This window comes from Xenopus laevis, chromosome 3L (assembly GCF_017654675.1).
Source record: "Xenopus laevis strain J_2021 chromosome 3L, Xenopus_laevis_v10.1, whole genome shotgun sequence".
Classification (NCBI taxonomy): Eukaryota; Metazoa; Chordata; class Amphibia; order Anura; family Pipidae; genus Xenopus; species Xenopus laevis.
In genome coordinates, this window is record NC_054375.1 from 71,921,590 (window position 1) to 71,947,693 (window position 26,104).

A 26,104-nucleotide genomic window follows, 5' to 3' on the forward strand; every position below is an offset into this window, starting at 1 on the left:
TACATGATATTGGCAATGTACAGTATTTTGAAAAAAAAGTGGAATGTAGACTTGCTTGAAATCTTCTGAGACATTTCCTATTGACTTCTAAAGATACTCCAGAGTTTTTAAGTGAACAGCTTCTGAAACCTGTCCAAACGTCTCACTGACAATGCCTGGCTTTTGTTTCTTTATAAAATAATGAAATGAAGAGCTAAAATGCTTTTATGTACGGTAATTGCAAAAGACTTTGCAGCAGATTCTTCTATTTACAGCTGCTCTTTGTATGTCAGAAGACTGGAGGCATGCCACTGATAAGACCACAAGGCTCAACAAGTTTTTACATTTATAATGATTTTTGTAATGTATATGTGACACTCAGGGGTAGATTTACATAGGGTCGAATATCGAGGGTTAATTAACCCTCGATATTCGACTGCCGAATGTAAATCCTTCGACTTCAAATATCTTCAAATATCTATCGAATTGTCAAATAGTCGAACGATTTTTAGTTCGAATCGTGCGATTCGAAGTCGAAGTCGTAGTCGAAGGTCGAGGTAGCCTATTCGATGGTCGAAGTAGCCATATTCGACCATTCGAAATTTGAAGTATTTTTTCTTCTATTCCTTCACTCAAGCAAAGTAAATGGGCCCCTCATTGTTTCTACTTACTATCATTACTACCTATTAAATTCTGTTTTATTGCCTGATTGCAACTGTTTTATAAGTCTTGTGAGAAAGGAATAAATATCATTGATTAATTATATAAATCACATGTTCAGTCATTGTTCCATTGATAAAGTACATTTAGGGGCAAATTTATGAAAGGTCAAGTTGTGTTTCCCGAAAAATGTGAGTTTTTCGAGGGCAGTTTTCAGTGAAAAACTAAAATTCTCGGGCTAGAAAAAACTTGGATTCTTTCAGGTTAAAAAAAAAACTTTTAAAAAAGATTTTTCGGGTTTTTGTAAAAACAAACTTTTTTGAGATTTATTATATCCCGAATAGCCAGAGTATGAAAATACTGCAGCTAAAACCGGTCGCGGTCATGTAGAAGTCAATAGCAGAGGTCCTTTTAACCATTTGAAGATGTAAATAGCCTTCCTGATGTTCAGGTTTTTTTCCTTGGGTTTCACTTGAAAACTTGATTAATTTGAGCAATTCTGGCAGAAAAATTAATTTGAGTTTTCAGGTTTTTAACCCTGAATTCACTGATTCGAGTGTTTTTTTTCATTTCCGTTTTTTCTTGAATTAGGGAAACATTCGAGTTCATTCGAGAAATAAAAAAATCTCACAAACCTCTAAAACTCGACCTTTGATAAATAACCCCCCTAAGAGTCCATATTATTCTTACCGGTGCTCCATCTTTTAGCCATCTAATGCTAGGCTGTGGCTTGCCTCTAGCAACACAGGCCCAATGCAAATCACTGCCTATATCTCTTTCTGTATCATTGATGTGTTCTACCCATTCTGGCACACCTAGAGATCAAAACAATATGTATTATTAAACATAATTTTTGAACATTATGCCAAACTTCCAAGAACATTTAAACCACAATTAAAAACTGGAAATGTTGTTTTTACTCTCTAAATTCAATAATCTTCTTGGTAACATGAACCAAGGATGGAATTAAGCTGTTCACTGTTTACATCCATATTATATCAGATTTTCAGCAGTAGAATTACATGTACTGTTTCAGTACTCGTAAAATCTAAAGTATATTATTAACATGATTAGATCCTAATCGGTGTGGGTAATTTAATTTTATGCAGTCTAAAAGTTTCATTATATACTAATTTAACTTGGCTTATAATGGATCAGTGACTCTTAGTTTAAGACAGAAAATGAGTAATATTACTCTTTCCTAGAAACAAGTCTCTTATTAATGAATTCATTTATTCATTTCCCTGTAGTTTTTTTTTGTTAGAAGAGCTATTCATCTTCAAAACTTGGGAACGTACAATATTCAGCATATGAATTTTTAAAAAGCAATTTTACCAGTAGGAAACTGTACAATGTCTAGGGGGAAAAGTATAAATTATATTAACCACTACTGTATTATATTAGCACTGTTATATAAGTGCAACTCATACAAAAGTACATTTTGCAAAGTTTAAAATATATTGTCAAATGCAAGGTAGTTTAAGCCATCATAAGGCAGAAATGAAACGCCACTATGACTATCGATTTAAAGAGGCAGAGGAACCCTTCGGTTTTTGTAAAGCTGCTTAGCAGAACTCAATTATTTTAACACATGGCATACCTTCTACATATACATATGCTCTATGGTTGTCCAGCCCTTTAATGTTCTTAGCTTCACATTCGTATGTCCCTTCGTCTTCAGGTTGGACATTGAAAATTTTTAGGACAGCCCCAGACATGCTTATATCAGCTGAAGCTGGCATTGCTTCATTTATTTTTCTCCATGTGATTACAGGAACAGGACTAAAAATAAAGGTAGCAGTGTTAATACAATACATACAGTATTTGTAAATGTGTGGGAAACAAGAGAATGTCACCATAGGAAAAAAAACTGATATCCATTCCAACAAACGTATTTCCATAATTGCTCTTCATAAAGACAATTCAAATATCTACCGTGAACTTTCACAAATGATATACCATGCATTATATTGCATTGCTCAGCTAAAACAAAAATCAATCACACAAAGACCTATTTGTTTGCAATGCATAAAGAGATTTGTTTTCAAAATAACAAAAGTATTAAACATTAAAGGTATTGTTCTTCTTCTGAATACATAACTGACACTACTCTGCTACCATGAAGCAATTTAAATAACAAAAACACTAATAAATAGATTCTCTTTGAGCACAAAATAACAAAGAAAACATACATTTGCATGCTGAAAAATAATGACATGATTATCACACAGACATTATTTCATTTTAGGAATCATTAATCTCCTCCTGAATTTAACTGTTAATGCCACACTTTCCACTTCCAGGAATCAGTATAAGATGGATTATGTCTTCATCCTCCTACACCATCATTTTGCAGCACAAGCTATACAACTGCCAGTAGTACAACTCACTATTAATATACCTATGGACGGCTATTTCATACCCTGTGATGCCTCAGACTTCCAGATAATGAATGGTGCTTATCAAGGCTATATATTTAGCAGCAGCCCTATCAAAATATGCAACTCAACTGACATCATAAAGGGAGAGCAATTCTATTGATATCATAAAGGGGAGCTCTGTTGGTCCTATTTTCAGTCTATAACAGGACAGTTTTCTTTGATTGGATTCCAGCTTGCTGAAGACAGCGTGGTGCTATTAGAATATAAGTATTGGTTAGATCTGAAGTACTTGCTTGTCATCTCTGTTGATGATCTAGGTTACAGTATTTGCAATATTATGTGACCCAACTGAAAAAATGTGCATTTTTAAAAATCATTTGTGCAAAAACATTATACAGTATATACTGTAAAATATACAGTGCCCCTCCATGTGTCCTAAGACTAAAACTATACTAGGGGCCAAGCCACATTTAGGGTCCCCTTCTGTTTTGAATATGGATATATTCATGAGTCTCTTTTTACAAAAGGGAAAAAAAAACTCCATGAACTGTGGCTTTTCACTATATTTTACAGCACTGCTCGCCCTTTACCTACCTGTCTTCCAACACTGTGATGCTTATTATTCTGAAATTCATTTAATGGGGACTTGTAGGAACCAATGATGTTTAATTTTTATCTGACTTCTAGTACTTTATATGACTTTTAAATCTTGGTCTACTGCCATATATAATTGGGCCTGCTTTACTATAGTCTATTCTGCCATTTGTGTGCATAAATAAATGTTTACCATCAGATGCTTTAAATTTTATGTTAATGATAAAAGTATTACTTACTTTCCCAAAGCAAAACACTCCAGTGTGACGTTTTGATCTTTAAGGGCCCGTGTATCTTTAAATTTGACATTAATAACAGGTGTATACCGTTTAGGTTTCTCTAAAAAAACAAAATATCTCATTAGTAAATGGGGGTCCTTTCACACAGACATAAAAAGCTGTATAATAGAAGTCCTTTTCAAATTAAACATAAAATCCAACTCATTTGAATATCTCTGCTGTCAATCATGCATTGCGTTGCATGCCTCTATGCATCAGGCACAATAATCACTTCCTTGATGTCACTGACCTCCTCACATGCCCTCACCCTTTTTGCAGTCTATACTTAGAAGGTCTGTGCATGGGAATCAGGTCCCCTTTTCTAAAGTACATGAGATTTTGGGATGATGCAAAGCTTGCCTTGATAACAGTTTCCACAAACTGCCACCTATCTTTAGGCTTTAATTGAAAGACTATTAATAATTAATTTTGAAAGACTTATGGAAACATGCTTTATCAACTAACATGATAAAATACATTTTGGAAAGAATTTTAGGGTGACAGGTTCCCTTTAAGGATGGAAAAGACATTGCAATTTCTTTCTGTCTATCTCAGAAAAAAAATTGAGTTTCTAATGTGCATTGAGAAAAAATTATTGAAAGGAATCAATGTATGAATTTACAGTCATTAGGGCAAAATAAAAAAATGAACTATACTGAATATGTTGACCAGGGTCTCCAATTGCCATGGAGATATTTTGAACAAATTTGTTGCCCCAACATCTCAGTCATATTTTGGTTAAGACTGACATTGATGCCTGTGAGCATGCCTTTGAAGACATTATTTCTTTGAAGATACTTAATTAATTCAATTAATTACAGCTATACATGTACTTCTAATAAACAGTGCGTTGGGATCTTGACCTGCCCTCTTCAGACTTTAAGGCAAAACTGCAAGAACACTTGTATCTCAGCAAAAGCATCTAAAGATAAGTCCAAAACATAACATTTTCTTACCTGAAGTGTCAGTTTGTGGAAGAAGTGAAATAAATTTGCTGAATACACTTTTTGTAACAGAAGGACTGGAAACAAAACATGAGTAATTGCCTCGGTCCAAATGCTCAACTTTTGCAATATACAAATTTCCATTTGTCTGTGTAACAAATCTTCTGTTATCAGGTGAAAGGAACACAGGAAATTCATTTAAAAGCCAGCGATAATTAAGATCATCTGAACAAGAGAAGGAAAAAACAGAGGTTATATTAACAAAACAACGGACATTTCTTAGAAGAGGAATAAATAAACACCATAGAATTCAGTACAGTGTATTTGAGGACTGCATCGATTCTTTCGAAGAATAGTAAGAAGAGAAATAATCAGCATACTATTGCCCATCCTTTCCCATCCTTTAGGGAAATTATGGGCTCATCCCTAGTGCTTTATAACAATACAAAATCTGCTCACTCCAACCTTTATAGATTACAATTTTGTCCAACTAACTATATTAAAAACAATTTTTATTTTGCACAACCTATTTACCCAGTTTTTATTTTTACACTGAACTGTTCCTTTAAAGGAAAACTATACCCCCCAAACAATGTAGGTCTCTATTAAAAGATACTGAGTAAAACAGCTCATGTGTAAAACCCTGCTTCATGTAAATGAGCCATTATCATAATAATATACTTTTTTAGTAGTATGTGCCATTGGGTAATCATAAATAGAAAATTGCCATTTTAAAAAATAAGGGCCTCCCCCTGAGATCGTAAGATTCACTGTACTCACATACAAACCACATGTAAGGTCACATGAGCCAATTAACAGACAGAGTTCTGCCTTTTGCTTCCCCACTTCTTCCTGTTACAGTTAGTGTTGTAGTATTTCTGGTCAGGTGATCTCTGAGGCAGCACAGATAGAGTCACGAAATGGTGGTTCAAGGCAAGAGATGTAAAAGGGCAATATTTATGTAAATATATATTCCAGTTTGGTAAGATTCTTTAATATGTCATTCAATTTGATATAAACTATCTGTTGCTTAAGTATTCATTTTGGGGGTATAGTTTTCCTTTAAGGCAGTGGTCACCGATCAGTGGCTCGTGAGCAACATTTTGCTCACCAACCCATTTGGCTGTTGCTCCCAGTGACCTCAAAGCAGATGCTTATTGTCCCCTTCCTGGCTTGGATGCAAGTTTTGGTTGCATAAAAAACAGGTTTATGGCCAAACAGAGCCTCACGTGGGCTGCCAATCCATGCAGGGCTACCAAATAGCCAATCACAGTCCTTGTTTGGTACCCCACAAACTTTTTTCATTCTTATGTTGCTCCCAATTTTTTTTTACAGTTGAATGTAGCACAAGGGTAGAGAGGACCCCTGTCTTAAGGCATTCTCTAGCCTTCTCTTGAAAGTTATACTGACGACTAAAATACCACAATTAATTATGTGGTGCCTTTATATAGTTATTATTATATTCTCCCTTAATTAAGAATGCTGTGGCACATCATTTAGAGCCTAAATACAATCAGAAAAAGTTCCACTGACAACAACTCTCGGTTCATGATTCTTCAGTAAGTTCTCTCTCCATGTACTAATAACATTATCATGACAAAAGGAACTTAGGCATTCCCATGTACTAAACACAATTCAAGAGTACATAATAGGTGGTCCTTTAAGGATTGCTCGCCCTTAAGGCAACCATGTGTTTATTTCCAAAGATACACTCATAATAAATCAGTTGTTACAGACATGTTTATATTTATGTATAATTATATAATTATTTATTTCCTACTCATGAAATTCTAAACTGAACCGATATGTACTTTAGCCTAAAGAAAAGAGCTTTATGATTACCAGGGACGTGTGGAGGGGGATCACATATTAGAACTGCTCCAGTTCCTTCTTTCACTTTTACTTCATAGCGTTCCTCCGTAGGAAATGGATCCAGATCTATTAAAGAAATAATGATGTGTTTTATTAACTGAATTTATTTCTCAACTATAGGATTAACATATTTCTATGGCGTTTCCTCATAATAAAAAGAATGTAATTTTGGCACTTGGAGCATCTTCCCATTAAAATTAATGGATAAAATGTTATTTTACTCAGAAATAGCAAGCAGCTTGAACATTGCTATAATAAAGAAGAATAATCATAAACACTTTAGGAGTCATTTACTTATTTTACTGCAATTTTTAAAGTGCAAATTCAGATGCTATTGCCATGTTTTTAATGCAGTGTTTTACCCCATAATTCCATTGTCATTGTGGTCACCAGGAGGAGCTGCGCTTGACGCAATTGCAGCTTATATGATGCAGTTTAGCTTGCACTTCAATGACAATAAGGGCTGTACATTTTCTAAGTTTGGTTGGCATCATTTCAAGAATGAGAATGGTCTGTATTCCTTTCACTGCAACTGCACTGCATTGCTCACTCTAGGTACCCTAGAGCTACAGCCTGGTTTGGAGGTGGCAGTAACTTCAGGGTTCCCCTGCATCAATAGGTTCAACAGCACACAATTCATAATTATGAGGCAGGACAGGCTGTGCGGCACTGAGCAAGGAAGTGCAAGGAGTGCATATTGATGCAAGTACCTGTAATGCATAGCAATTAAATTTGTGTGACTGCAACTGTGCTTGAGGTACATCCCTCAATTGAACCTTCTAAATGTATTCAGATCTTCCAAGCATCCTAAAGAATCAACTAGCATTCTGTTGCAGACTTGGTTGTCTTACTAGCATCTGTCTCTGTCTCTGTCTGCAAGTAATCCCCGACTAGGTCAATGATGTTGAGATCAGGGTTTCTTTAATTATTTGGCTTTGTGAATTTGGGACTAATCAGACTCCTTCCTAAAGGTATTGTATGATGGGGATCATCAATTTTGACAAACTCGCCAATCCCCTTTAAAGAAATGCATCCCTGTAATACAACCTGTAGGGAACTTTCCCTATGATACACTGTTTTCACTGCATCTCTCCAGCCCTTTGGTAGACAACCTGCTTTCTATTATATAGGTGTGTATATATATATATATATATATATATATATATATATATATATATATATAAAATTGTTGAGCAATGGAACTTATCCACAAATCTAAGTGATCTGTAGCAATGCTAGTTTGCAAAAGGCATACTAAGGCTTAAGACTTTTATACAGTACAGTACTGTATATACTTAAATGCTTACATCCAAAATTCAAAGTGGCTTCTCTACTCCAGACTTTCCCATAAATATTTGAGACAATGCAAACATATCTCCCAGAATCTTTGTACTTGTCTGGATTGTTGATGACAAGATTACCGCCCACCAAACTGTAATGCTCATTAAGAAGGTCAATCTCCAAATTATTCTTTCTCCACCTGAAAAAAGAAAAAAATTGTATCATATGTTATGTTGGTATTTGTTTGAAAGTGATATATTTAGAGGATTATGCAAACTACGAAGTCAACAAGAGGGCTAATTATACGTATATTAAATAATTTGGGTATGCCATTTGAGAAACAGCCATACATAAAAGGCAACCTTAACTCTTTCACCTTCACTTGATGGGTGTGCAGGTTTAATAGCTGCCATGTTTTTGTGGGAACCTTTAAGTAACCTTTGCCTTATGGCTAATGGTAATTACAAGGTTCTCACAAGAACATTTAAATATTGACCTTCTAGAAATAATACAAGTAGCATTTGACAATTTATAGATACATGTCTCTTTTGAATTTGGCACCTCTTGTCCTTTTTTCACTGGTAAAAAGCACACATTGTGGTCTGCTCACATTAAGAGGTTCACTATAAGGAACCACAGGTGCAGGCATTGATGCAGTTGGGAACAGGGCTGGTAGTAAAATATATAGAGGAAGGTTTAGTTCTCCTTAAAGCGCAACATCAAATATAGTATTTACTTGTAAATAGGAGGAGGGTTTCCTCGAGCCCTGCAGTTCACCGAGACTTTGCCTTCTGTAGATTCTTCAGGAAAAATTGTGTCAATTGGTTGTTCTTCGAAAACAGGTCCATATCTTTTTCCTTCCTCTGAAATAATAACATAAAATAAATCAGTTTTCATGGAATCAAGACAGATGTAACCAGTCAAACAATAATCCACAAAGGATACAAATTGTCAAAGGATGTCAATTATTCAGTTTAAACATTATCACATGTCAATTCTTATGTTGTCATGTGAGAGAGAGATCGATAGAGATAGATATACATCACAATTTATTCTGTTCTCTCCTTGCTAGGGAAAAATAAAAATATTTTATGAAAAATTAAAGGGGTTACAGTTTAATTTTAGGAATCAATGAGTGCTTCTTCTCCAATCATGCCACAACTACATTTAGTATCTTTACCAAGTGTTTTGCATTTTGCTATTCTAATTCAGTATGGTTTAGTTTCTTTTTTATAAAGGAATGATAATTTTGACTCTCTCATATCATCTATACCACAGTATCTTCTTGACAACTGCACATTGTAGACTGCATTAAAAATATATACACATGCCTTACAGTCTCATTAAAATTCCAGGAAAATCCACATCAGACATCTTCTGTATGAAGGACAGCTTTGATCCTGAGAACTTGCTTTAGTACCAGTACAGTTCAAGGAGAGCAGCATCACCAAGTGTGAGCTTTTAATCATTCCATAGTCTTGACTTAACCCAATGTTATTCAGTATATAAAGTTAGTTCAATGTAAAGCTGAATTGATCTTCTGAGTTGATTTAATTTATAATATGCTACTGGTCCAGTAGAAATAATACTATGGCTGCTGCCATATGCTAAGTCCACTATTTATACCATACACAGATGTAGTTGTTCCCCTCAGTCTTATTAAGTGAAAGCACTCAGTGTACTATGACTATGAAGATTTTCATTCATCCAGGTCATAGTATATCTAGTATAGGTCAATCTAAAAACAACTGGACTTGCTGAGTAATCAATGAAGACATTTCACTACTCATCCGAGCAGCTTCTTCAGTTCAACTGCTTCAGTTGAACTGAAGAAGCTGCTCGGATGAGTAGTGAAACGTCTTCATTGATTAATCAGCAAGTCCAGTTGTTTTTAGATTGACCTATACTAGATACACTCAGTGTACTGGAAGTTTAATCTCAAAACACAGATTTGGCAATTTCATTATCAAATCAGAACATCGGTAGAAAATGTTTCACTGTTGTCAGGCAAACAGAAGGAGGTGCCATGGGTAAATAAGACAAATCCTTGTTTAAAAAATAATGTTTATTGATTGCTTGTCATTTTAAGATACACAAACACATTGTACAGTTCTAAATATTTTTCCTGATCAGTCCAAATTTCTGCAATGCTGAAATGTTTTAATAGAGCTAACATCTTTTCTTCAGGCACAGAAACAAGTAGTAAAATACAGCCTTTGGTTGGAAAAAAAAACCTGTCTGTCTTGTGATTCAACACAAGCATTATTTGACAGCAGCGATTCCCTAATTTTACAACATCCATTGGTTTGATCAATCTTTTGGTCCTCTTAAATTCTGACATGCCATTCTTTGTTCTCAACCTGTAGACTGTTTCAGTTTTATTACGTGGGAATCATGAGGATGTACTGGAAATTCATGACTGTAATATGACCTGCAACAAACAACATTGCCAACACTGGAAACATTGCCTAAGGTGTCAAAAACAATATGTGGTCTGTACGAGTAGAACACTAAAAGAGCGGATACGTGAACATCTGAGTCAAATAAAAAATCCAAAAGCAGTTGAAAAAAGTAATTTAACAAGACATTTTTCGCAATGTAATGGAAGTGATTTGTCATGCTGCTCTGTACAGGGAATAGAAAAGGTGAGATTGGGGAGTAGAGGAGGTGATTTGGCTTTTAGCAAAAAGAGAATTATTTTGGATTTTTTATTTACATACTCGTTTGCCACTTGGTTTAAACTACGAATTCGATGTAACATGTTTTACCTGATTTAACATGTAAAGTGATAAACTCATAATGAGGCAGGATCAGGGTGATATAGGGCAATAAAAACTGAAACAATGTGATGTATACAAACAATATTATCAGGAAATAAAACCTGGCCTAGACCTAGACTATATGGCAGTGATTGCTAGGTTAAGTTGTTTGAATCAGGCACCCTAATATATCTATTGAAAAAATTATAAAAATGTTGTGATGTAACAGAGTATAGGCAGAAAAATAATGTTTATATGATCAAATTGAGGAATATGTGTATGTTGCTTTAAAAGTAGACGTGAGGTGGCAACACGTGATTGGTTTTAATGGTTGGGGAGGGATCTCCTGGGGTATAAATGTTGTGACCAAGTGGAATAACAGTAATGCCTATGAATAAGTGCCGGTGGGCACGAAACGCGTAAGGCGCGGTATCAATCTGTCTGTATGCCTACTTTTTAATATTTATGCTAAATAAAGAGTACATTTTTTAAACTTTGAAAGAATGTTTTGGAATATATATTTTTTTAGCTTGATATGGGTGCCCTTGTGAGCTGGGGGCTATATTCCAATTCTTTTGGCCCTTTTTGACAGGCCTTTATAGACTGCAGCAGGTGGCTAGTAATTTTGAACACTGGAAACTAAAACATGGAGTAGCTTAAATTTTCCTGTTTGGCAAAAACTAGCACAGGTGGTAAAGTTAACATGGCAGAATAGTCAGGAGTGGTGATTACCATGAGCAGACTAGAGATGTCGCGAACTGTTCGCCGGCGAACTTGTTCGCGCGAACATCGGGTGTTCGCGCTCGCCGGAAGTTCGCGAACGTCGCGCGACGTTCGCCATTTTGGGTTCGCCATTGTTGGCGCTTTTTTTTGCCCTCTCACCCCAGACCAGCAGGTACATGGCAGCCAATCAGGAAGCTCTCCCCTGGACCACTCCCCTTCCCTATAAAAACCGAAGCCCTGCAGCGTTTTTTCACTCTGCCTGTGTGTGCTGAAGAGATAGTGTAGGGAGAGAGCTGCTGCCTGTTAGTGATTTCAGGGACAGTTGAAAGTTTGCTGGCTAGTAATCGTTTTGATACTGCTCTGTTATTGGAGGGACAGAAGTCTGCAGGGGTTTGAGGGACATTTAAGCTTAGGTAGCTTTGCTGGCTAGTAATCTACCTTCTACTGCAGTGCTCTGTATGTAGCTGCAGTGGGCAGCTGTCCTGCTTCTGATCTCATCTGCTGACTGCTGCAATAACAGTAGTCCTTGTAAGGACTGCTTTTATTTATTTTTTTGTTGTTTTACTACTACTACTACTACTACTACTATAAGAGCCCAGTGCTATTAGTCTAGCAGTGTTGGGGAGTGGGACTGGTGTGCTAATCTGCTGCTCCTAGTAGTTCAGCAGCACCAACTTTAATTTTTTTTTTTAATATTCATTTTTTTTTATTTTACTTTTTTTATTTTACTACCGCTGTAGTAGTGTATAAGTTGACCTTTTAGGCATTATTTGCCCTGTAGGCATTATTTGCACACTGTTTTCTTCAACCCGCCATCGAGCTGTGTGACCTTGTTCACATTCTGTCTAAATATCCATAATATTACCGTCTCCAGAAAAAACACCGGAGTCACTTTTTCAAGCAGCCATAATATATTTTACGTAATCCGTATCCACCGCTGTAGTAGTGTATACGTTGGCCTTGTAGGCATTATTTGCACACTGTTTTCTTCAACCCGCCATCGAGCTGTGTGACCTTGTTCCCATTCTGTCTAAATATCCATAATATTACCGTCTCCAGAAAAAACACCGGAGTCACTTTTTTCAAGCAGCATTCATATATTTTACGTAATCCGTATCCACCGCTGTAGTAGTGTATACGTTGACCTTGTAGGCATTATTTGCACACTGTTTTCTTCAACCCGCCATCGAGCTGTGTGACCTTGTTCCCATTCTGTCTAAATATCCATAATATTACCGTCTCCAGAAAAAACACCGGAGTCACTTTTTTCAAGCAGCATTCATATATTTTACGTAATCCGTATCCACCGCTGTAGTAGTGTATACGTTGACCTTGTAGGCATTATTTGCACACTGTTTTCTTCAACCCGCCATCGAGCTGTGTGACCTTGTTCCCATTCTGTCTAAATATCCATAATATTACCGTCTCCAGAAAAAACACCGGAGTCACTTTTTTCAAGCAGCATTCATATATTTTACGTAATCCGTATCCACCGCTGTAGTAGTGTATACGTTGGCCTTGTAGGCATTATTTGCACACTGTTTTCTTCAACCCGCCATCGAGCTGTGTGACCTTGTTCCCATTCTGTCTAAATATCCATAATATTACCGTCTCCAGAAAAAACACCGGAGTCACTTTTTTCAAGCAGCATTCATATATTTTACGTAATCCGTATCCACCGCTGTAGTAGTGTATACGTTGGCCTTGTAGGCATTATTTGCACAGTGTTTTCTTCAACCCGCCATCGAGCTGTGTGAGCTTGTTCCCATTTTGTCTAAATATTGATAATATTATCGTCTCTAGAAAAACCACTTGAGTTACTTTTTTTCAAGCAGCATTCATATATTTTACGTAATCCGTATCCACCGCTGTAGTAGTGTATACGTTGACCTTGTAGGCATTATTTGCACACTGTTTTCTTCAACCCGCCATCGAGCTGTGTGAGCTTGTTCACATTTTGTCTAAATATTGATAATATTATCGTCTCTAGAAAAACCACTTGAGTTACTTTTTTTCAAGCAGCATTCATATATTTTACGTAATCCGTATCCACCGCTGTAGTAGTGTATACGTTGACCTTGTAGGCATTATTTGCACACTGTTTTCTTCAACCCGCCATCGAGCTGTGTGACCTTGTTCCCATTCTGTCTAAATATCCATAATATTACCGTCTCCAGAAAAACACCGGAGTCACTTTTTTCAAGCAGCATTCATATATTTTACGTAATCCGTATCCACCGCTGTAGTAGTGTATACGTTGGCCTTGTAGGCATTATTTGCACACTGTTTTCTTCAACCCGCCATCGAGCTGTGTGACCTTGTTCCCATTCTGTCTAAATATCCATAATATTACCGTCTCCAGAAAAAACACCGGAGTCACTTTTTTCAAGCAGCATTCATATATTTTACGTAATCCGTATCCACCGCTGTAGTAGTGTATACGTTGGCCTTGTAGGCATTATTTGCACAGTGTTTTCTTCAACCCGCCATCGAGCTGTGTGAGCTTGTTCACATTTTGTCTAAATATTGATAATATTATCGTCTCTAGAAAAACCACTTGAGTTACTTTTTTTCAAGCAGCATTCATATATTTTACGTAATCCGTATCCACCGCTGTAGTAGTGTATACGTTGACCTTGTAGGCATTATTTGCACACTGTTTTCTTCAACCCGCCATCGAGCTGTGTGACCTTGTTCACATTTTGTCTAAATATTGATAATATTATCGTCTCTAGAAAAACCACTTGAGTTACTTTTTTTTCAAGCAGCATTCATATATTTTACGTAATCCGTATCCACCGCTGTAGTAGTGTATACGTTGACTTTGTAGGCATTATTTGCACAGTGTTTTCTTCAACCCGCCATCTAGCTGTGTGTATTATCGTTTCCAGAAAAACCAACTGAGTTTTTGTTGTTGTTGTTGTTTTTTTAAAAATAATGCCAGGCAAAGGCAGGCCGCCACGCAGAGGCCGTGCTAGGGGCCGTGCTGCTATGCAATCCTGTGGCCCTAGCAAATTTCCCAGTTTTAAAAAGCCAATGACCCTGAACTCCCAAAATGCTGAAGAGGTAGTTGACTGGCTTACACAGCACACCCCATCCTCTACCGTTTCTAACTTTACCACAACATCCTCCTCATCCTCCACTGCTATGGCCACCCCACGTAACACTTCCTCCACCACCGGTGCCCCTTCTTCACTGGGGTCAGAGGAGTTATTTTCCAATGAGTTTCTTGAACTGAGTAATGCGCAACCATTATTGCCAGAAGAAGATGAAGGAGATGAGGACCTTACACCAGATTTAATTCTGGCAGAGAACACGATAGAGATGGACATAATGAGTGATGAGGAGGAGGTCCCCGCTGCTGCTTCCTTCTGTGATGTGTCAGAAGAAATTGATGCATCTGAGGAGAATGATGATGAGGAGATTGATGTTTTGTGGGTGCCTAGTAGAAGAGAGCAAGAGGAGGGTAGTTCAGATGGAGAGACGGAGAGTCAGAGAGGCAGTAGGAGAATAAGACTTAGAAGAAGCAGGGAGGACAGCCCGCAGGGATCAGCAGGGCAACAACATGTATCGGCACCTGTGTTCAGCCGGCCAACGCACCCGCCATTGCCGCCAATACCGCCAACTCCGCCAACTTCTACTGTTACCGCCAGATCGCACACTTCCAAAAAGTCAGCAGTGTGGGATTTTTTTAATGTGTGTGCCTCTGACAAAAGCATTGTAATTTGCAATGAGTGCAGTCAGAAACTGAGCCTTGGTAAGCCCAACAGCCACATAGGTACAACTTCTATGCGAAGGCACATGAGCGGCAAGCACAAAGCACTTTGGGAGCAACACCTCAAAGGCAACAGGCAAACTAAAAGCCACACTCCTTCTGGTCCAGCATCTTACTGCTCTACCTCTGCTCTCCTTGACCCGTCTGAACCACCCTCCACTCCGCCTTCCACCTTGACCACCTGTTCCCATTCCCAGTCATCTGCCACCAGCCAAGTTTCTGTGAAGGCCATGTTTGAGCGTAAGAAGCCAATGTCTGACTGTCACCCCCTTGCCCGGCGTCTGACAGCTGGCTTGTCTGCACTCTTAGCCCGCCAGCTTTTACCATACCAGCTGGTGGACTCTGAGGCCTTCCGCAAATTTGTAGCAATTGGGACACCGCAGTGGAAGGTACCCAGCCGCAATTTTTTTTCTAAAAAGGGAATACCACACCTGTACCAACATGTGCAGAGCCAAGTTACCGCATCTCTGTCACTTAGTGTTGGGCCAAAGGTCCATATGACTACTGACGCATGGTCCTCCAAGCATGGTCAGGGCAGGTATGTCACCTACACTGCCCACTGGGTGAACTTGGTAATGGCTGGGAAGCAGGGAATGGGTAGCTCAACAACAACAGTGGAGTTGGTGTCACCGCCACGGATTGCACGCGGTTCTGCCACCACCTCTACTCCTCCATCGCTCTCTACCTCGTCTTCTTCTTCTTCTTACTCTGCTGCTGGGTCCTCCTTCTCCTCCTCCACACCTGTGCACCCCAGCTCCCCTAGGCTATTCGACGTGCCAGGTACGCCGTTGTCACGCTGTCTTGGGGATGACGTGCCTGGAAAGCAAAAACCATACCGGATCTGTACTCCTGTCATCTCTGCAGTCACAGGCCGATCGGTGGCTGACCCCACACCAACTGCAGATCGGAAAAGTGGTGTGTGACAATGGAAGCAATCTGTTGGCAGCGTTGAGACTAGGCAATTTAACACATGTGCCCTGCATGGCACATGTGTTAAATTTAATAGTCCAACGTTTTGTCTCCAAGTACCCAGGATTCCAGGACGTTCTCACCCAGTCCAGAAAGGTGTCGGCCCATTTCAGACGTTCCTACACAGCCATGGCACGCCTTGCTGACATTCAGCAGCGCTACAACATGCCAGTCAGGCGTTTGATTTCTGACAGCCAGACTCGCTGGAATTCAACGCTCCTTATGTTGGAACGTCTGCTGCAACAACAAAGGGCCGTCAACGAGTACCTTTTTGAACTGGGTGGTAGGACTGGATCTGCACAGCTGGGGATTTTTTTCCCCCGTTACTGGGTGCTTATGCGCGATGCCTGCAGGCTCATGCGACCTTTTGAAGAGGTGACAAATATGGTCAGTCGCACCGAAGGCACCATCAGCGACCTAATACCCTTCGCTTTCTTCCTGGAGCGTGCCGTGCGACGAGTGACAGATGAGGCTGTAGACCAGCGTGACGAGGAGCTGGAAGCGCACGATTTCTGGTCGGAATCACCAGAACGAACCCAGGCACCTGCTGCAACGCAGGGAGAGGTGCCAGAAGTGGAGTCAGAGGAGGAAGGTGGCTTTGTGGAGGAGGAGGAGGAGGACCAACAGGAGCAGGCTTCCCAGGGGGCTAGTGGTGACCTTTTGGGGACCCCTGGTCTTGTACGTGGCTGGGGGGAGGAGACCGTGGATGATGCAGTCCTTGATAATGAGGAAGCGGAGATGGATAGCTCTGCATCCAACCTTGTGAGAATGGGGTCTTTCATGCTGTCATGCCTGTTGAAGGACCCCCGTATCAAGAGGCTTAAGGAGAAGGACCTGTACTGGGTCGCAACGCTACTAGACCCTCGGTACAAGCATAAAGTGTCAGAAATGTTACCAACATACCACAAGTCCGAAAAGATGCGGCATTTACAAACCAGCCTGCAAAACATGTTGTACAATGCTTTTAAGGGTGATGTCACTTCAGGAACTCATCAACATTCCAGGGGCAGAGGTGCCAGTAATCCTGCCACGAGCACACCTGCAAGGACAAAGCCCTTTGGCCAGTCTGTAACGTCAGACATGCAAATGTTTTTCTGTCCAAGGCAGCGCCACAACCCTTCTGGATCCACCCTCAAAGAACGCCTCGACCGGCAGGTAGCGGACTACCTGGCATTAACTGCAGATATCGACACTCTGAGGAGCGATGAACCCCTGGACTACTGGGTGCGCAGGCTTGATCTGTGGCCAGAGCTGTCACAATTTGCCATGAACCTCTTGTCTTGCCCAGCCTCAAGTGTGCTCTCAGAAAGGACCTTCAGTGCAGCAGGAGGGATTGTAACTGAGAAGAGAACTCGCCTAGGTCACAAAAGTGTCGATTACCTGACCTTTATTAAAATGAATGAGGGGTGGATCTCGGAGGGTTACTGCACGCCGGAAGACTTGTTCTGACTTCTATGCAGCTGTCCTTCTCTTCAAGCCTCATGACTCCACACACAGCTGTCCTTTAGCGTCCTCCTCCTCCCTCCGCCACCGTTACAAACTAGGGTGCAAACCCTACTGGTTTAATTTTTTCTGGCCTCTGTGCTTCAGTGGCTGCAACCAAAAAAACTGGGCAAACAATGTCTACAAGGTCAACGTATGGCAAAAAATGACTATTTTCAGCATTTATATGGCATATTTTTTCTGGCAACTGTGCTTCAGTGGCTGCGTCCAAAAAATGCATATTTTCTGCATTTATATGGCATAATTTTTCTGGCAACTGTGCTTCAGTGGCTGCGACCAAAAAATGCATATTTTCTGCATTTATATGGCATAATTTTTCTGGCCTCTGTGCTTCAGTGGCTGCAACCAAAAAAATTTATATTTTCAGCATTTATATGGCATAATTTTTCTGGCCTCTGTGCTTCAGTGGCTGCAACCAAAAAAATTTATATTTTCAGCATTTATATGGCATAATTTTTCTGGCAACTGTGCTTCAGTGGCTGCGACCAAAAAAATTACTATTTTCAGCATTTATATGGCATATTTTTTCTGGCCTCTGTGCTTCAGTGGCTGCGGCCAAAAAAACTGGGCAAACAATGCCTACAAGGTCAACGACGTTGACCTTGTAGGCATTGTTTGCCCAGTTTTTTTGGCGCAGCCACTGAAGCACAGAGGCCAGAAAAAATATGCCATATAAATGCTGAAAATAGTAATTTTTTGCCATACGTTGACTCAACGTATATGGCAAAAAATGACTATTTTCAGCATTTATATGGCATATTTTTTCTGGCAACTGTGCTTCAGTGGCTGCGACCAAAAAAATGCATATTTTCTGCATTTATATGGCATAATTTTTCTGGCCTCTGTGCTTCAGTGGCTGCAACCAAAAAAATTTATATTTTCAGCATTTATATGGCATAATTTTTTCTGGCAACTGTGCTTCAGTGGCTGCGACCAAAAAAATGCATATTTTCTGCATTTATATGGCATAATTTTTCTGGCCTCTGTGCTTCAGTGGCTGCAACCAAAAAAATTTATATTTTCAGCATTTATATGGCATAATTTTTCTGGCAACTGTGCTTCAGTGGCTGCGTCCAAAAAAACTGGGCAAACAATGTCTACAAGGTCAACGTATGGCGAAAAATTACTATTTTCAGCATTTATATGGCATATTTTTTCTGGCAACTGTGCTTCAGTGGCTGCGTCCAAAAAAACTGGGCAAACAATGCCTACAAGGTCAACGTATGGCAGTTGTTTAAAGAGAACAGTAGATTACTAGCCAGCAAAGCTACCTAAGCTAAAATGTCCCTCAAATCCCTGCAGACTTCTGTCCCTCCAATACAGAGCAGTATCAAGCAGATTACTAGCCAGCAAGCTTACTATCATCTGTCCCTGAAATCACTAACAGCTCTCCCCCTACACTATCTCTTCCAAGCACACACAGGCAGATTTTTCAGATACATTTTTGCCCTTGATCCCCCTCTGGCATGCCACTGTCCAGGTCGTTGCACCCTTTAAACAACTTTAAAATCATTTTTCTGGCCAGAAATGTCTTTTCTAGATGTTAAAGTTCGCCTTCCCATTGAAGTCTATGGGGTTCGCGAACCGTTCGCGAACCGCTCGCATTTTTGCGCAAGTTCGCGAATATGTTCGCGAACTTTTTTTCCGACGTTCGCTACATCCCTAGAGCAGACAACACAGTACCTGAGGGCCCCATGCAATAGCAGGGTCTGTAGTTTAGCATACGCCCTATTCATTGAACGCATGTTGAACAGGTGGGGTATATTGCCCTCTTAATAAAAGCAATCAGCATTAAGTCTTGTGCAGTCTACTAAAGGATAGTATAAAAAAGGACCAACTTATCTTTGCAACGCATCATTTATGAAATATCTATTAGGACAGTTTGGAATCTAAAGATTACCTCAGACATTTAAAGATTTTTCATTTCATTGTTCTTTGCTAATCAGAAAATGGTTGAATGTATATGAATTTTGTGTATGTACTATAAAGATATTAACCAAAATTAAAAAAAAAATCACTAAATATGTTATAAACCTTTCGGTTTAATTTTCTTGGTTTTGTAGAGTAGTGTTATAATTTCGCCAAGGAATATGTAACATCCACTTGGCACATGTTACAGATGTTAGCATTGTATGGTTATGTCAAAAGCATAAAACAATTGTCTTGGTTTACAGTGGATGTTTTAACTAAACCTTGTAATTTGCCATCATATATAAAAGTACAATACACAATCATTTTATTCAATTAAAGCAAGCCAGAATTCATTCAAAAATATTTATTTCCGATGATATTCTTCAGTAACAGTTAGGGGGTTATTTATCAAGGTCCGAATTTATCTCTATATCGGCTGCTACAAAATCTAACCCGGGCTCGGGTTTTTAACGCTTATTTATTACATTATCCCGAAAATGTGCTTTGCGGGAAAAGCTCACGATTTTTTCGGGCATTTTCCTCAAAAGCTCCAAATTTTTCAGAGTTTTCACCCGGAAAGCTCCAAAAACATTGTGAAATTGCCCGAAACCCCCGACACAACCAAAAATCAATGGGACTGTTCCCATTGACTTTTATGCAACATCGACAGGTGTGAGATGCCGTGTTTTTATATTCGGGCTTTTTAGCCCTCGGGGTTTAATAAAAAATTTGTGATTTTTTTAAAAGTCCGATTTTATAAAAAAATCACAAATTTTTCGGATTTCGGGCAATTTCGTATATTCGGAGCTTATTAAATAACCCCCTTAGGGTCCATATGCTATCTCTAGCAAGTGCTAGAGCACAGCACTTGCTCTCTCTGACAATGGAGACCTCAAAGAGGTGCCTAATGCCCATGCTTAATTGATTTTCATTGGAGTAGGGGCAGTGAGCTTGCACTGTAGACACTTCTTTGAGGTCTACATTGTCAGAGAGAGCAGGAGAGCCCAGAAAGCAAAGCGAGCAGAGCTTCATGCTAGGCAAGAGTGTACTAAAAGAGCTGTATTTGAACTGGTTGTAATGCATAAAGGAAATAAACCTGAATGCAGAGAAAAAGATGTGTTATTCTATGGGCTGTTTAGAGTAATTTTAGTGATAGAAAAACAAATGTTATTCTTTAAAAGACACTTGCACCTCTGGGTAAACTACTCACAGCTCCTCATGCCAGAATTAAAAAGTGCCTTCTGATGCTCTCTAACTAGGAGATGGGTGGGGGATGTCTTTGCGATACCACAGATAAAGCATCGCACAATGTGCAAAGTGCAAAAATAATAGCCAATTGTGGCCAGTGTGGTATGTAGTACATGACTCTTTTGGTCTTCAGATCCTAGCAGATCTCTCCTAACCTGATTTGTGGTGTGCAATTCCTATAATACAGTATATTATTTATATAAAACATTCAAAACGTTTTGTTTCATTGTGCAACAGGATACACATTATGTACACATGTGAATGCCCAACCACTGGCCATAATCCCTACATTTTTCTGTTTTTATACTACATATGAATATACAGATTCGGATTAAAATGAACATTTGTATTTTACAGCACAATGCTGGAATTTCTTTTTTCATATAGTCTCCCTTTTAGAAAAGGGTGGCTCAGATATATCATAGAGCAGGGTAATTTGTGCAATCTTTATGTCAAATAGTAAAGGGCAAGGAAAACAATGACACATTTACTATAACAGTGAATAAATGAATTCGGAAAACATTATAAACCTTATTCTGCTCTGATGTGCAGAGACCTGCATCTACCCCCTTGAATTCAGCACTGCCTGCTTTTAGCAGCATGCAGGAGTGGGGGGAGGCATGTAGGCATCTCTCCCTCTGGTCCCTTACCTGTCACTTACAGAGTGGCAATAGACAAAGGCCCTGTCCCTACCACCTGCCTACATACTATAACAGCACACTGCACCCCGTGCCAGATTTGATATCCAATGCGAAGTGCAGAGCGCAGCGATTTCCTCAGAATAGTAAATGCCCCCCAGACAATTTTAAAAAAAAAACGGTATAACCATCGGAAAATATTAATACCTGAAAAACATTTTATTTGATGAAAATAGTAAAGTCAGCAATGTAAATGATTTAGTATGTATATATGTTCATATATTTATATATACCATATATGAAATTTTTCTTTAAACATTGAATTCTATGGACTCGCTGTAGTAGAGGAGCTGCCACAGTGTATAGTGCGTGACAGCAGACTGAGAGCAGTCTGCTGTTTGTAATAAAAATTACAAGCAAAGCCATGGAAGAATGGACACCCATGGTGTGGTTTCATTTTTATTGACTAATGGCTGATATCCAGTTCACTCACAAAGATTCCATTCATTAATCAATAAAAATGAAATCACAAGTCTAAAATAAATTCCATGCTATTTACTCTTCAATGCCTTTGCTGTACATGCTTTACTGATGGCCACTGAGTCATCCTCCTTCAAAGCGCATATTAGAAGCTGAGCAAAAACTAGCCAAATGTAGCTTTCCTTGATAAAGTTCAAAATTAACTGCATAACTTCCAAAGATATCCATGTAAATGAAATTATGTGTGCATCTGTGCATCATGTGCTAAAACATAACATCTGCTGTTCTCTCTCCCTTTATTGACCTTCCTGTAACTGCATTATATTAAATTGAGTCAGACAGCTGCACTCTGCACTTATGTATAATTTATATAAGGAGAAACAAACAATACTTTCTTGCATTTATTTCTTTTTATGACACATTTGCTTTTGAACACACTGACATTTCTGAACACACTGAACACACAAATTTGTACCATATGCACTCCTGTTCTTAGTCTGAGCTGCTGAACACTTCCACTTGTTTGAATTAGAAATATAGAACAAAGAGTACTGTGCTTAACATTTACCATAATCTGGTTGTAAGCATTTGGGTCCATTGTCCCTCCCCATCCACAAGCACCTTTTCCAGCCCATTCACTTATTACTTGCACCCATGCTCGTGGACTCTGCTGTTGTTTATAGTGCCTTGCGCTGGATTAACAGGTGAAAGGGAGCCCTGCACTTTACTTCTGCTACCATAAGAAATGATGGTACTTTTTGAATACATTGCTCTCGAGTTGTTAAACTAATCTCACTGTACTTGTTATTTCATCAGGCAGCTAAGTGCATTTATCTTTAAAAACAATTAACCAATAATGAGGAATTTGTATTGCTGCATGTCTCTGCATAAGAGGAATTCGATTTAATTTGGTACATGCAAAGTATTAAACAAAAAGAACAGAAAACAAATTGGAAATATACATGGTGTGACGTCATAACTAGGCAAGAGAAGACAGCACAGCTGGCGACTAATTCGGTTACTGCAGCTTCAGAGCTGGAACTGCCTGTGGCAGCTGAGGCAAGCTCACTACATACAAGGCAGAATAAAAATCCTTATTGTAAAAGAGCTTCTTTTGAAGGATTGAAATAGAATATCTAAATAACTCTTATATCTTTCCAAAAAGTATCTCTCCCTTTGGAACCTAGCAGCCACTCCACACGTAGCAGGTAAATGCACAAGAACTGCCCTCAAACCGGGGCCCCATGTTTGTATCCTTGCCAGCATCCTCCCTTGGGTGGCTCACTCACCGGGGTGCTCTCAGAGGCAGTCACACTGGAGATTACAGGCAGCTCTGCAGCAGGATCAATCTCACCAGTTGCACCTTTCTTCTCCTGAGTCTCTAGCAGCTTGGCAGGGAACAGGATGGATTCTCTCTGCACTTCTAGAGATGCAGCAGCTTCTCTGCACTCTTGGACAGTCTCCCAAAAAACTGGTTCTGGCTGGATGATGCAGCACAGAGCCCATGTTAAGCTCTGTTGGAGACCCTGTACATTTTGGCTCCAAAGTCAGACACACCCTCTCTCCTAAGGATCCACTGGGGCACCCAGACAATTGGATGGATCTCCAGCCTGCAACTGGGCTGGATGATGTTACAGACAGAAAAGCAGGGGAAGGATTTGTCCTATGTGGACTTGTTTAAACAATAAAAATTATAGTCACTATTTCTGGCTGCATAAGTAAATGTTTTTCATTTTCATGTTTCTCAGTGGATTTGCAAGATTTGGTTGGGACTGTGAGTCACAGTATCTCAGTTTGAAGTGTTCCGTATACCAAGACATATACATTATTTTCAGGCACCAACAATTTTTTTTATTTTCATTCAATTTAATTACAATGAAACCCTATTGTGAATTTTTTAAAATTGTGTAATTAATTCGGAATATAAGAATTCACTTACCCGCCCAGCAGAAGAAGAAGTAGATCACCAGTTGGGTTACTAGAGGCCACATGTTGATGTAATTCAGTGTTCAGTTCAAAGTGCAAAATGTTGAATTTATTTTATGTAGCTGTTTGTAGCTGTTTGGAAAAAAACATTAGATATTTGTAAAAGAGTAAAAAATAAGTGGCAATTCTAATTACAAACAGCAATATTTTTATACAAACATCACCAAGTACTGTACTAATAGCAATGCTTTCCATTTCCTAAGTTTTAATAACCACAATTCCTAAACATTATTTCAAAATTCTCATATTTCTATTTATCTGTACAGGGCAACTAGGCTAGGCAACCGACTGATATACTGTAAGGAGATTATAAAACATTAGGTGGTGTATATGAGGTGAGAAATAACGACCACCATGTTCTTTCTCTTTTGCTCCTTTCATTATGTTCTTTCTCCAAACCAAGGAGACCAAGATATACCAAAGCAGAAGGATGTGACAAAGACTGGTGAAAAATACATATACATTATATTATACAAATAATCATAACCAACCAATAATTAAAGGAATTGTTCAGTATAAAAATAAAAACTGGGTAAATAGGCTGTGCAGAATAAAAAATGTTTCTAATATAGTAAGGTAGCCAAAATTGTAAAGTATAAAGGCTGGAGTTACTGGATGTCTAACATAATAGCCAGAACACTACTTCCTGCTTTTCAGCTCTCTAACTCTGAGTTAGTCAGCGACTATAAGGGGGGCGACATGGGACATAATTGTTCAGTGAGTTTGAAATTGATCCTTAGCATGCAGCTCAGATTCAAAAGCTAACAGTTATGATTAGTAATGGGCGAATAAATTTGGCAGGTTCGAATTCACGGGAGCTTCCACGTTTTGCCGCCAGAAAATAAATTCACGAATCTGCAGCGAAAATTCACAGCGAAAATTCACAGCGTCAAAAATATATGGTCGTGCACCAGAATAGTCGCGCGCATAAAAATTGTTGCGCATTAAAAATTTTCTGATGCCCATTGACTTTGATGCTTTTGGACAAAATAGGCGCACGTATAAAAATTATTTTGATGCCCATTGCATTTCACAAATTTTCAGTCCTTTCGCTAATTTTTCATCAAAGTGAAATGGGAAAAATTTGCCCATCACTAGTTATGACCCATGTGCCCCCCCCTCAAGTCACTGATTGGTTACTGCCTGGTAACCAATCAGTGGAAACCAAGAGAGCTGAAAAGCAGGAAGTAGTGTTCTGTTATGTTAGACATTCAGTCACTCCAGCCTTTATACATTACATTTTTGCCTAACTAACTATATTAGAAACATTTTTTATTTTACACAGCCTATTTATTTACTCAGCTTTTATTTTTTCACTGAACTGTTCTTTTAACAGATACATTGTTTCTGATGTATAGCTTAAAGGCTAGAGTTTTGGATGTAAATGTATTTTTAGGCCTCATTATGTAATTCCACCCAAGCCCCCTTTTTTTCTTCTATTCTTGTCTAAATTGCGTTAAAAGGAATTGTCTAATTTCATTATATGAACAGAATGCCTGATGGAAGCTTAAAGTCTTTTCGGGTCATTCCCATGTCATTTGAGTTGTACTTCTCCGGTAATTAATTTCTCTCTCTCACTAATTACAGTATGAAAGCAAGAGCTGTGTTATAAATTTCCCACTTCCCTACCGCCACATATTTATACTAAATACCTTGGTAATCATTCCCACCTTTTCTTATAAAATACTATTACTTGCAGTGGCTTCTGCTTATGTTATAAACAATTTTAATTGCTTATCAGATGACATGCCCAGTAGGGAATTTCATCTCCGAGCTGAATGTTTCCTAGCAACCTTCTCCACACCAACAGGGTTTTGCAACACGACTGCATCTGTGGAAGGAAGATTCTTAAAAACATCTATTTTTGAGACTGAATGAACAGAGGCTATTAATCACTGGTTGATGTAAAACAGAACTGACAACTCGTTAATTAGAATACACACATATATCTTTTTTGTTTGTTTTTTGGAAAGGGGTGGTTATTGCCAATTTGGCCAGGAATATTCCTATTTTACATACATTTAACTTGAAATACTTGCTATTTAAACAAGGTTTGCCATCTATATTGGCAGGTCCCATAAGCTCAAAAATATGTTAATAGTACCACTGCTTTATTTCCCAAG

The 26,104-nt window shown here is 38.8% G+C and overlaps 1 protein-coding gene across 1 annotated transcript in view; it reads right to left on the reverse strand.

Moving 5' to 3' along the window:
- Positions 1-24,053, reverse strand: part of cntn1.L (contactin 1 L homeolog) — a gene marked incomplete at its 5' end in the record, with an annotated part of 46,879 nt that extends 22,826 nt beyond the window's left edge. The window contains 8 exon segments of the mRNA NM_001085869.1: positions 1,330-1,454; positions 2,240-2,421; positions 3,854-3,953; positions 4,849-5,061; positions 6,679-6,774; positions 8,016-8,188; positions 8,726-8,852; positions 23,935-24,053. Of these exon segments, the coding sequence (NP_001079338.1) occupies positions 1,330-1,454; positions 2,240-2,421; positions 3,854-3,953; positions 4,849-5,061; positions 6,679-6,774; positions 8,016-8,188; positions 8,726-8,852; positions 23,935-23,986 (1,068 nt within the window).
- Positions 24,054-26,104: the final 2,051 nt, after the last annotated feature.